Raw genomic sequence first — 13,789 nt, forward strand, 5'->3', positions numbered from 1 at the left:
AATGAATCAGTTTTGAGGGAGCTGGTAACACAATTAAATAAAACACAGAAACTCTTCATGTGGGACCTGCTCTTCAATACCTTCCCAGCTCCTGTGGGGAAGTGGAAGTGGGGATAGTGTAGGGGTACCTTTAGGTGTACCCGAGTCCTCTTCGTCTGAGAGATGTTGAAGCCAGAGGCCTTGCTGCAGCTCTCTCTCCCAAGGGTTATACTCCCCCTCTACAGCAGAGGGAAGCACACATCCACATTTAACACCAGACACGCGTGTGCACACACAAGCCATGGAGAGAGGGAAAGAGAGAAAGAGAGAGGACAGGATCAGAAAGAGAGACTGCCTGGAAATGCTGCAACTCCCTGCGCTCCCGCTCCGTTCCAAGCACCTGACAGGAAAACTGCTCGAATGAAACAACATCCGTCCAAGAACACCACTGCTCAGCAGACTGAACACACAACATGCATGTTACCATACTTATAAAGAAGTCTTGATTTCCACACTTTGGACACTCAGCTCCTATATTGAGAAAGCAGCCAAGGAGCCTGCTGAGCTCATCAACGACACGGCCACTGAGACGCAAAAAACTGGACCTCTGCTCACAGTAGGCAGCCAAAGACCTTTACGAAAAAGCTCTTTGGAGTCTACAAGTCTCCTCAAAAAGGAAATGTGAGTATAAAGACAAAGACAAGAGCAGTGAGAAATTTGGCATGGTGGTGAAACACTGGAAACATGTCTATTCTGAGCACAAACTTTGCATTTTGATGACTGAGACAAACACAGGGGAAGGAGTCTTTCCCTAAGGTTTTCCATAGAAATCTTTCAAAACTTTCAAAGCTAAAATGGGAATCTGAACTCCCTTATTTCTCAAGGCCATCTTTTAACTTGGTAGAGCTACAAGCACCTTCTTGTGGAATGCCCTGCTGACAGTGACAGGGCACTACCCCTTAGTGAGGCACTCTAAAACTGAAAACACTGCAGCAACAATTCTTCCAACTCCTGCTGTCAGAGAGCAAAGGGCACATTCAAATCTAATTCCAAATAATAACAAAAACCAATCATAAGCCAATACAGCAGCACAAGGCTGTGAATTGACATGTTGGCATGGTGTATTGGAACCATACTGTGTTAGTACTAGCACTCTAAACTGTCCTGTGGGCAAAGTCCTTCAGTATCCAGAATGAACCACCTCGAGCTTTCCTCAAAAATAACTCCCTCAAAAATAGGAGCAACTAAGAAGTGAAAGAAGGAATAAAGTTTTCCAAGGCAAATCTTTCTTACTCTGCATGGCAAATACTTAACTCATTTTTCCCTGCTAGTTAGCAGAAAGAAAGGACAAACCAAGCTAACCTTCACTTGACTCTTCATCTTCTTCCTCTTCGTATTCCTCCTCTTCATCATCATATTTGTACTCAATCTCATGATTTTGCTCAGCCTCAATCTCTTCTTCACTCTTTCCCTTCAGGAGGGCATGGATACGCACGGCCTCTTTCCACGGAACACCACCCAAGTCTGAAGGGGGCTGCTGAGGCAGCAGTAGTTCATCATCCTCCTCCTCATCTTCCTCCTCCATCTCAGATTCTGAACTACTGTAAGGTTTTAGGAAAAAAAAAAAATATTATATTGCTAATAATAAATAATAATATTAAAGATTATGAAGTCAGTGTTTTCTTGATCAGTCTTAGATCATTAACAAGTCATTTTAACACACATAAGCCTGATAACACTGATTTTCAGCTTTCAATCTTTCACAGGCCTTTTAGTGACAGCATCACCTGTGGGCTGCAGTATGGTCCTTGCCCTGCTGCTTTCAAAGAAGGTGAGGCAGCAGAAAAGTGCCTGTGAAGCCAAGTCCAAATATTTGTGCAGCATTTATTGTTACAGTTCAAGACAACTGAATACAACAGAAAGAAACAATTTTCTTCATATCACATTGCTCTTGATAAATAGGTGCAGGAGTTCTTTACAGGATCAGAATGTAGAAGGCCACATCTTTTGATATAGAAGCTATTGCTAAAATACCTAAGATGATTTTGGCACTTGCTTCTGTGAACCAGAGAAGTCTTTGTGAGTAGAAAGAATACAAAATACATCAGGCAAAGGATACAGCATATGAACTAAGGAGAGATGGAGGAAAAAAAACCCAAAATGTCTCACTTTTCTGCATCACAGAAATATGTATCCAATTAAGCACACAGTGTACATGGTGGCAAGAAACCATAGGAAGCAGTGCAAAGATAATTCCAATAATGAGATTATTATTCCCACAGCAAAGTCTAAACCATGCAAAGCCATAAATCATTAGTGCCTTTTAGAAATCACCTCAGTTTAACCTAACAGTTCCTCAGCATATGCAGCAGGGGCAGGAAATGTAACCACTTATCCAGTGACATTCAATCTAGCTCACTTACTTGCCAGACTACCTAGAGGGACTGAGGAGAGAGATGTTTGCATTTGTCACTGGAAAATGAGTGAGGACCACAACACAGATCTTCTCTGCAGGGTGAAAAGGTGTTCTAACTTTGATTTACCTTAATGGACCACTGTCATAACAGAACTGCATTAATTAGAGCAACTGTTGGATGATTCCCCTATAAATCTTCAAAGGCCCAATTCATCTGACTGAAGGAGAAAACTGAGAATAATGAAAATTTGGGTGAACAATCTGAGAATAGTATTTCTGTTTCCTTATGCCCACGGACACGGGCCTTTGGCAGAACCCATTCCATGTAGACAATGAAAGGGAAAATCAACAAGTTGAAAGTAATGAAGTTTACACTTCATGTAGGTCTATAAAATATAAATTGTACAGTTGTAGCATCATATTTACATAATATTATTCATCTACTTGTCTGAGAGGCTATTTTTGATAGCAAATCTAATAAGGAAAACACTTTGTTCATGCTCTGATTGTCACACACTTCTGTCCATAGGCTCTTAAATTCTCCTCACTGGTCTGCATACAAACAACATTATTTTGCTCAAATTACAAGCTGCTTTTTCACAGCATAAACTCAATAGTTATTTTTAACACACTGCCTGCTTTTCACATGTGAAATACTGAATACAAACACTGTTGGCAAGCCACGGGCTTGGTGCACGGAGGCCTGAGCATATTCCAAAGGCTTTATACAGATATTGCCACAGAGATAAAAAGTGATGTTCCCCTTCTCCCTGATTTACTGTCCCACCCTTTAGCATGGAAATAAACCTGACAGGTGCTGCATGCTGGGGGCTTGGTGTGCTGTCAATAAGGTTTACTGCTGTTCAAATTGTTGCCATGGGTGCTGGATGGGATGAGCTGCTGCTCTTCCACCAGCCGGCTTATCGCATGGAGGAGTGACGACACAAATTCTTCACCACACAGCTCACTTTACCTTCTTTGGCTTTTATTTATCACTTGGCTTTTGTTTGACCTTTGAATACTGAGAAATGAGAAGCTGAAAGACAGCAGTGAGAGATGGTCTGGTATAGTGAGCATTCCTTTCAGCATAGAAACCCTGTGCCATAGGAATTGATTCAACAGCTGAAATTGTATTTTCCTATAAATCAGAAATCAAGGACCAAGGTAGGTTGCTCTATAGAATTTGCATACACAGTTGAGTATCTCATTAGAAAAACGTGTATGTACACAGATTTAGTGCTGAGGAAAGGAACTGAAACCTAAACTGGAAATGAATCTCTTCTCTCTCCTTGCCATACAGACCTATACAGCAAGCAGGACACGACACCAAAACTGGAGATGGCACACTGAGGGCTACAGCAACTTAAAAGCAATGAATAAGCCATGTAAGTGGTTTCCCACACCTCAGACTCCTGGGCAGTCTGGGTTTAGTTGCTAAATTAATCTTTTTTCTTACTGAAACTTAAATAAGATTAGCTCTCTTTTGAAAAAATATACTTTGAATACTGTTTCCTGTAAACTTTCTTTGCAGTGTGTGTGTGTGATGCAAAGCTGTGCACCAAAATGTGAGGTCTCTGCCTGATTTCCATCAGCCACCTCAGTGAACCCTGAAAGCCCAACCCATCCTTCATAAGACATGGAGGGAACAAAGAGTTCCCCGTCTCCTCTGCCTCCTAGAACAGAAACTACACAATGAAATGTCTCTGTGTTTCAAAAACTTTAGAAAGGACAATGCCAACAGTTAAAAACAACGGAAAGGCAGGCAAAGTCTGATGGAATGGGTATAGAAAAAGCTGATGGGCAGTGTGTGCTGACCTGCTGGGCACATCCTCCTCTGTCCCTTTGTCCAGCACGCTGCTGAGGTTGTGCTCTGCCAGCGTCTCCTCGGGGACCTCCTCCAGCTCCTCCTCGCGCTGCAGGGACAGCCGGTAATTCTCCAGCTCGATGCGCTCGGGAGTGCCCCGCAGCCGCTTGGCCAGGCTGGGCTCCTCCAGCCCGTTCACACTGGAACCTGAGAACAAGCCAGGCAACAAACAACAAATGCAACAGTCAGAAATTCACATTTTTAAGAAAATTGAGCAGTTGGGAGAAAAGGGGCACGAGGCAGAGGGAGGTAAATAAAGCGAGAGAATACCTTACGTCATTTTCCTGTTCGCCACTACTGGGAAGCCAGACTGCAAAAGGGAAGCTTAGTGGTTTTGGCTAATAGATGCTAAAAAGAATGTTAAATGTCCTAGCTGAGAGAGGAAACAGGGCCATTTTAGCTGCAAAAACTAGAGATGCAATGAAGTCTCTGTGGGAAGGCCTAGGCACAGGCTGGATGTATTATCTGAGACACAGCAGGAACGCTCTGGGATAACCCTGCTGTGAGTTAAAACTGGCACCAGCCAAGGGAAATCTAGAGTTCAGGAGCAAAACAATACTGTTACTATTTAAAGATGAGGGAAGGAATGAAAAATGCCAAGTTTTAAAACTTTTAATAGACTTGAATCGATTTGCTTTTCAATCAGAATTTGTAATGAATCACAGGGACAAATCTCAGAGAGACATCTGCAAGCAAAAATCCCAGAAATCCCCAAAAACTGCAGGGATATGTGAACCAGACAGTTGTAGAAAAGTAATGAGAAGCTTCATTCACAGTAACACCCAATGAATTTTACTCTACCCTGCTTTCATCCACTTATTTTTTAAAATTGTAATATTTTAGCTTGAAAGCTGTTTTAGCTGTTGACCCCTTACACAATTTATTATTCACAGAGCCCAATATATCCATGCTTTCATTTTGTTTTGCTAAACAAGCCAAACCTTCTTCTCACTGAAGATAAGCTCTTCAGTGCACTGATCACCCCCATGGTCACTGCACCTGTTCCAGTTTGGATTAATCTTTCCAGAACCTGGGTGATTAAAAGTGAACGTGGCTTTCCAGATGAGGCCTTTATCAATGTAACACAAATCTCTCGTCTGATACATGCTGAGAACACACCTGCCTATTTATACACCACATAATACTGGTGGCTTTTATGATGTTTAAATCTTTTCCCTTCTTTGCTTTCAACTGGCAAGCACTTTGTTGGTAGCAAAAATTCTCAGCATCTTCTTAGTGCATGACCTGGTACTTTCCACTATTACGTTGCTAAGTTTAATCTAACAGTTGGCAACATTTTGCAGCTCTTAGTGAACGACGTGCCTGTCCTCCTCTGCATTGATGAGGGTTTGAAATGTTGCCTCAGCCCTGAATTTCATTAGCAGATTTTTTCCCTTTTTATTTTTTATTATTATTATTATTTTTGATTTTTTGGTTTTGTTTTGGGTTTTTTTGGGCTGGTAACCTTAGTGACAGTATTACAAAGATCAGTCCCCAGATCACTTTTTAGGACACTTCACAGTCTGTAGGTGACACCCAACCTCATTATTTCCTCCTTTAAGAAAACCTCTCATCTCTAATTTAGGCCAGCTTCTTAACTACTCACACTTCATGTATGCACTTCATGTACTGTTGTTAATTAACAATAATAATTGTTATTACATGACAATAATTTCCATGTGTCAGCATTCCTGTGCTTTACTCAAGTCCAGACTGTTCAAATGCACTATAATTTCTCTCATGGAGGTATCAGGTGTCAATAAAAGCCAGTCCAGCACAGTCTCTGGTGAACCCATGCCACATTTTATAGCACTTACCTGCATGAGGTCAAAGGACTTCCCTTGCAGAACTAGCAGGTTTTAGTTATTCCTTAAAAGAAGGTGTTAAACCTACTGTTTAACTGATATGTACTTGTTCAGATCACTTTTTAAAGTTTTTTATTTATTTTATTTTTAGCTTTTTATCTGAAGGACATACTTGTGACCGGTGGTCACATAGCATTTCCTGAATGAGACAAAGTACATCAGGACAGCTTGATTTAATCACAAATTGTTAGCACCAAGCTCACAATTTCATTTTTACACTTCTCCCACTCTTCTGAGACAAAGACTATTTGCTTCATTGTATTAGTCTGAATTTCCCAATCTTGCTACACACTGACTCTTTTGCTCCCATGTCTGATTGACTATACATAAAACTGTATTTTATTTTGGCTCCATCTTCACTATGAACACACTTCTGCTTTCCCTTTACCATGCTTTTACTTAAATGCTTAAGAAATAGAGCTCTTTGCTTTGCTCTCCTTTGCAAAGTCTAACCCAGCATGAGCTTTGGCAACATTTACTATATCCTCACACATTTTAATGCCCAAAACAGCTTCTGTTTCCTTTCTTCATCCTTTGTAGTTTCTCACTTTATTCCTAACAGGTTTTTTTTCAGGACAGTTACTCACTCAGTACCACCTTCATATTTCACACCAAATTACACAGGTCTTTACATAATTACTGGCACCTATTTCCAATCCCCCCCGCCCCGCTTCAAAGATAAACTGCCAGAAGTGTTATTCTCTCTTTCCTGATATGTTTTAACCTTCCCATGATGTGGGCAAGTGGCTGCCATGCCTTTAGCTGGAACTACAGAGCTTCTTCATGGTATAAACAAATAAAATTGCTCAGGTGGCAACACCGCCTTGCATTTCCAGGGATGCTGTGGTCTGCACCATTTCCTGCTGCTAAGCCTTCTGTTGTGCTTTGATTTGCAGAGTTTAGTGGAACTGATCTGCCTTTTTCACTGGGATTCACATTTCATTTCATTCTCTCTCTCGATGGTGATACCAACTCTGCCCAATCTATCTTTGCAATTTGTGCTGCATTACCCAACCCTGAGCTCACATTAACAGGGGAACTGACCTCGAATTTTGCTCTGCTACTTTGGCTGACAGTAAAAAAAAAACCATAGGGCTCTGGTTAACACCAATGTCAGGGGAAACAAACAAGGAATATACTAAAATAATGATTTTAAAAAAAGGTTTTGTACTACTCAGAACTCTTTATACACAGAGCCACCAGCGAGGCTCAGCTACTTTAACAGGAACGTCTTTCCACAAGCTGTTTTTAACTTATTCTCTTCTTATGCAAACCCTGACATAGCTGCAAAGTTCACAAGAAAAATAATTCTGAAAACCAAAGAACAAGAACTTTTATCCATCTGATATTATTTCACTCCTTTTGTTTTGTAATTATCTTAGGGGCTTTTTGTCAGCCTTCTCAAAGAAAAAAAATCAAACAAAACAAACAAACAAACAAGCCCCAAACAAACAATTTCCATATAATTAAATTAAATGGAGTAGAGTTCTTTTAAAAAAAGGCTGTTTCAATACTCCAGTATCTAGTGTGGGGAGAAAGACTGGCAGCAATCATTGTAGCATAGAGAAGGACTGAAAATCAAGCTGACATCTGTTCATATGTATTTTAGGAGCATATGTGATCCTTCAGGTGAGTTTTTCTAACCACAAATCATCACAAAGACCCAGTGTAACTGGTACACAGAGAATCAAACAAATCCCATCACAGCACAAACTGTAAGTGGGAGTGACTCAATGCAACTGTGTTAAAAATCTTACAAGATGGAAAACCAGTCTGTATTTGTCCTGGTTTAGGGCAAATTTGGGAGTGAATGCAAAAAGATGTGGTCAAGCCAGGATGTCCTGTGAGCTTGACAAGCACTCCATGCCTCAAAATCTCAAAGTAGGAAGGGCATTCCCAGTGTTTTCTCTTATTAATTTATATATCTGTACACTTGAGATGCAAAAGTGGTCACATCCTTCCACTCCACTCTGCCAAGAAAACATCTCTGCATCAGAGAATATGACACAGAAACTCCACTGACTACCAGTTAAACATGGGCTTTCTAGGAATTTGCACTACACAGACTATTTAGTCTGCTACACGTGTCAGTTTTGTTTCTAAAAGGTGCCATACATTTAGCCAATCTGGCTGCCTGCAAAGCCACTGCCCAACTCCTTACCAAACATGAAACAAGGGAAATTATACCGACAGCCAACTCTCTGCACCATGAAGCCATCCAGTGTCAGAAGGAAAAGCACTTCACTTCACTTATACAAGGGATGAAAGGAAGAGTGAGATACAGGTATCACTGAAGTGTTCAGATGATGGACAATTTCCCCATTTTATACTCTAAAATTCACACCAACTAATTTGAAGTCAGAATTAAAAAAAACCCTCAAAACATAAAAATACAACAATAAAAATATAAATAAGACTGAGGAATTTTGAAGCTTGCCACCTACAACCTACTAATTTCTCATATATATATATATATATATATATATATATGATGCCAAATGCATGGGCAAAGTCCATTCCAATGCAGTTCTTGTAAACCTACAGCTCTTCTGGAGGGGAAAGCTGCCTCTCTCCAACCAATACACTGCATTTTCCAGGCTGTTTTGTAGCTTGCTGGCAGGAGAAAGCTGCAGAGTGCACTCAGCCAGTACCTGACCTTCTACTTGGTCACTGCATCAGAGACAAAAGTCAGCAACCACTCCCAAGTGAGAAAAAGGGCTGAGGTAGCTGCATTTGCCAGGAAGTAAAGTTGTGTTACTATCCAGAGAGGGGAGCTACCTCAAAGCCAAGTGTAGCTTCTTGAACAATCAACTGATCAGCTCAAAACCCACAAACAACATCCAAAATAGGACACATTTTAAAATCTGATTCTTTACTTTGGAAAAGTCAGTGGGCCATGAGCATTACATAGATCATCTGAAGGGAGCTGTTTTTCTTAACAGGACAGGCTGCTGAGCTGGTGCATGAAAGCTGCCAGAGGCCTTTATTTATCTGAGCTTTGACAGAGCGTGCCTCCTGAAATGATAAGTGTCTGATCAGAGATAACATTCCCAACAGAACTGCTCCTTGCCTGCATGGGTGTGTCCTATTCCAGCAATTCTGGCAATTCCTGGAAGGTTTGGGAAGCTCCTCTTGAGAGAGGATCCCATCTCAATTCACTTCCAGTATTACCTTGCTCTGTAAAATCTATGCATTATTCACATGGGCTCGATGAAATCCTGCCCAGGTTCCTCCTTGACACAACACTTCCAATGCTGAAGATGCAGGAGAGAACTGGGAATCTGAGAACAATTAATTCTTCCCAAAAGGAAAAAAAAAATACCTGTCTATTTTACTAGAAGCTATTTTTCAGTAATCATGCAGTACCTCTAGACTTGCTTTTCTTAGCTTGCTATCCTAATATCTGACTGATGTACATGTCATCTCTTGTCCAGTATTTTGCATAGACTCAGCTGTGGCCTTGGGGAATTATGGAAATTCAAATTAAAGAGTTTACTTTGAAACACATGCAAAAGGGGGAAGGAATTAATACACTCTCAGGAAAACCTTCATTATGCATTTCCCAAAGCTTGTGGTTTTGTGGTAATGTGAAATGCTGTACCTGTTTGTTTTCACTTGTCTTTTCCAAACACTTCAATTACTTCTATCTCCACACAGTTGTTTGAGAACTGTGTCAGATAAAACAAAGCCTACAGAAACAGCAGCACATTGCCTATGACCAAGTACTGAAAAGGAAAATGGGAACTTTTCCAGGGGAGTTTAAAAGTCATGTGGTGAGCTCTGAGTTTGAACTGCTAGAAGTCTTCATATTCCTTTGCAATTAATTTCTAAGAAATACCTTTTGGGGTTAAGCTTTCTGAAGTGTGCTATCAATTCAGCAAACATTATCACTGAGGTATAGAGAAGGCAGCAAACGAGATCCAGCAGTATTTTTTTAGCTTCTCATTTTTCATCTGTGTTCATGTCACATTGAGTTTCAGGATTTTTCCTAGAAGTTTCACCCTCACCCACTTCAGTTCCATTAACTGCCTGTTTGTATTCCAGCCCCACGTCTCATCCAAGGGCCTCAAAAAGCTTTACAAGTACTAGCACACTTAAACAAACCTATTTTGGAAGTAGGTGAGTACTGTAGAGGCACTGCACAAGTCCAGACACAGAGATTAAATACCAGCAAGGCAATCTCACAATAGTCTGGTGGCAGTGCCAAAAACAGAATCCAGAATGCACAGCACCAAGCACTTCACTCTCAACTTCAAGTCAACAAAAAAATCCACTTTGATGTAAGGAAGTGCCCAGCACTGTGTGCACAAGGAGAAAGGAAATCTTGGTATTGAGGCTCATTGTTAAATGCTGCACACATTCAAACAGTAAGTCAATTAAGACATTTCATTTAAATAAGTGCAAATGATTTCTTCTGAAAGAAATCTCTCAAAAATTTTTATCTAGATACTGTTAACAGTTTCTGTACTGCACAGCAACAGACACATAAACCATGTACATGGCAATTCTAAACTGTCTGCAGAAAGGTGTTAAACGAAATGGATTTTTTAAGGGTTGGTAAGAAGTTCAAAGTTTTAAATCTGGATTCATCTGCCCTTTTACACTTATCTTCTCTTTTAGGAAATTCCTCCAGGAAACCCCTGGCAAGAGCCCAACAGACTTGCAGCATTCTTGTTGGTGCTTGTTTGCCCAGCCTCACATCACAAACTGCAGAACTGCACATTTCCTGGTAGGAGGCCCTGAATTTGGATAAACGCATCCTCAAAGACAACAGGGGCAATGCAACACCTCAAACCGACACAAGAACAAATTTATTTGTATTTAAATACTTAATAGTATCCTGGTTTGGGCTGGGATAAAGTTGATTTTCTTCCTAGTAGCTGGTGCCATGCTGTGTTTCAGGTTTGGTGTGATAACACACTGATGTTTTGGCTGTTGCTAAGCAGTGCTTACCCCGAGTCAAAGACTTTGCAGCATCTCATGCTCGGCCAGTGAGCAGGTGCACAAAAAGCTGGGAGGGAGCGTGGCCAGGGCAGCTGACCCCAAACTGCCAAAGGGATATTCCATCCACAGAATGTCATGGCCAGAACATAAACTGGGGGACTTGGCCAGGAGGGACTGATAGCTGCTCAGGGATTAGCTGGGAGTCAGTCAGTGGGTGGGGAGCAAACTGCATTGTGCATTGTTCTTTGGTGTTATTCCTGTCATTTTCACTACAATTATTATTGTTGTTAGTAGTAGTATATTTCACTTTGTTTCAATTATCAAACTGGTCTTATCTCAACCCATGAGTTTTATTTTCTTTCTGGTTCTGCTCCTGGCAGCTGTGTGGTACTCAGCTGAGGTTAAGCCACGACAAGCAGTCACTAAATGTCAGTGTTATTTTGATACAATGCCTCAACTTTCTCTCTTACTACCCATGGGTATTCCCAAACCCTCTGAAAGCCTGAATTACTCAGCTGTACTATGAAGCCATCACATCTTGAGTTTTCTGATGTTTCCCATTTGATCCATCACACATTCTGCTAAATATAAAAGGCCTGAATTCAAAGAGGAGAGGATGATAAGAAAAACAAAGTCTATTCACAAGTAAGATACTCAGTATCCATGCACAGCATTCAAAATGTGCTCAAACCTGAAGAGAGCCCTCCTGAAATTCTTCTGTAATGCACATGTACCAATCCTAACACTAAATAGCAACTAAGCTTTCCAAAAGATGTATTCTACTGAGTCAAAGCTTTTGGGAATTGTAAAGGCAAACTGGCTTATGGTGGACCTGATCAATAAAACTGTCCTTAAATTGACAAGCAACCAACATTCTCAAGACCTCTGTTACCATGTCAGGCTCCATCCTCATACCATCAGTCTAGAAATTCTCCCCAGCAAACTGGGGACCTAAAGAGAGAAATGGGGAGGTTAAGGTGTACAGACAGAAAGGTGCTTAATCAAAAAACCCTCTGATTTTTTTCTACTGGAAGAAGTAGCCAGTAGAGTTATCAAAGAACCACTTTTAGTGCTGGCCAAGAAGTTTTCCAGCATAATTCAACAGCACATGAAACAAAAATCAGTGAGATGCTGGTATCTACTGGTTCCCTAAGAAATGAAGAGCAGAAAGCCTCCCGGCCCCAAACCACTATAAATATGAATAGGAACAGCTGACACCTAAAATACTCAAGGGATTCTGAAACAGACACCCCAGAAACAAACATATGAAGGAAGGTGTAAGTCCTCCTCCACACATTCCACAATGTCCAGCTAGAATTAAGTTCTCCATTCTCAGATATTGTCCGTAAATGTGGAAGCTCATTCTCTTCATAATAGTGAAAATAAATAGGACTGAAATTGAAAATTTCACACATTTGTCTTATGAGTGTTGCAAGGTTTTGCCCCACTCTCCCCATTATTTTGGTTAAAACAGACTGCTAGAATTCCCAAAACAGACACTGACAAAAGAGTTGCTTACAGCATCACTAGGGCTGAGCTTAGAAACAGCTGGCAATTGCATCGATCTGACCTTTCTCTGGTTTTAGTGGAAGCAACCAGAAGTTAATATAATTAGCCAGAATCACAGATCAAGGTCACCTGTAATTTATACTCCTGTCTTGGAATCAAACAGAAATTCATCTAATTGACAGTGTAAGTTATGTTTGAGGAACAGTGTTCCCCATATGCAGATGCATGAAGTAGCAGCATTATGTAATGAAGGTTAGGAGTTCAGTATGTGGTTTAACAATACAGAAAAGTTGCCTTCCTTACAGCAGAGGTATAGAATAATCCAGAGTATGGCTATTTTTGACTCCTGGAAAGTGGCCAGTGTTGTCACTGGTGGGTGGAGAAGAGAATCAGGGGAAAGGAGCTATTAGGTCACCTAATCCAAGCCCCAGGGAACACTGCTAAGCTCAATTTTCCTTATTACATCTCTTCTGGCAGGAAAATCCTTTATGTTTGTACAGAATTCGCTTTTGCTGCTGCCCAAAGTGGTTTCTAGTACTGGTTTCCAGTACTAGAGTTACAATTATTTGGGGATTTTAAGCCTGTTAATCACTCAGGAGCACTGGCAAATCAGTAACCTATTACCAGTCATTCTTCATTTTGCTGATCTCATCTAGGATGGCAGAGCTCTCTCCCTGGTATTTTGATCAGCTCTATCATATGTGGCCTGGCCTCATTTCCATTCTCTGAAAGAACCTGAGTGTGGGAAGGCTCTGAAGAGGATAAAATAACATTACTTTGCAGGCATACATTTTGTTCTGGAAGCTATTCAAGGTATGGTACCTCAAAGAACCCCTTGGGATGAGGCAGGGAGAAAAAGGGAAAAAAAAGAAAAGGCCACACTAGATTTTAAAATCACCATGACCTTGGTTAATGAGGTTTCCCACTTTTTGAGTGAAGTATTCTATTTTTGTTAAGTAACTTAGAAATTAATATTTAAGACTAATTGTCCAGTAATGATCCTAAGAGTGATCCCTTTGATGTTACAAGGAGAGCCTCAGCTATTTTATCTACTACATAACACTTTGTATCATTTACTCATTGTGGCATTTATTTCTTGCCACCTGTATGTAGCAGGCCTCTCCCATTTCACTGTGAGGGATCAGACAGGTGATCCCCACTGTGCCAATCACACCAAGCCAAACCAAGGCTATTTCCACCTAAAAGTAGCAG

General features: G+C 40.8%; 1 protein-coding gene across 26 annotated transcripts in view; it reads right to left on the reverse strand.

The window, feature by feature from the left end:
• MICAL3 (microtubule associated monooxygenase, calponin and LIM domain containing 3) overlaps positions 1-13,789 on the reverse strand; it is a 170,603-nt gene that overhangs the window by 40,940 nt on the left and 115,874 nt on the right. For 18 of the 26 annotated variants that reach the window (XM_014259305.2, XM_088054966.1, XM_088054968.1 and 15 more), the window contains 3 exons: positions 4,211-4,406; positions 1,342-1,580; positions 129-218 (listed from right to left, as the gene is read on the reverse strand). In XM_014259305.2, the coding sequence (XP_014114780.2) occupies positions 129-218; positions 1,342-1,580; positions 4,211-4,406 (525 nt within the window). The remainder of the gene's footprint in view (positions 1-128; positions 219-1,341; positions 1,581-4,210; positions 4,407-13,789) is intronic. The other 8 variants (XM_088054989.1, XM_088054990.1, XM_088054988.1 and 5 more) reach the window with 1 other exon arrangement.

This window comes from Pseudopodoces humilis, chromosome 5 (genome assembly GCF_049639895.1).
Source record: "Pseudopodoces humilis isolate 2021_Gansu_Grassland_sample_001 chromosome 5, ASM4963989v1, whole genome shotgun sequence".
Lineage (NCBI taxonomy): Eukaryota > Metazoa > Chordata > Aves > Passeriformes > Paridae > Pseudopodoces > Pseudopodoces humilis.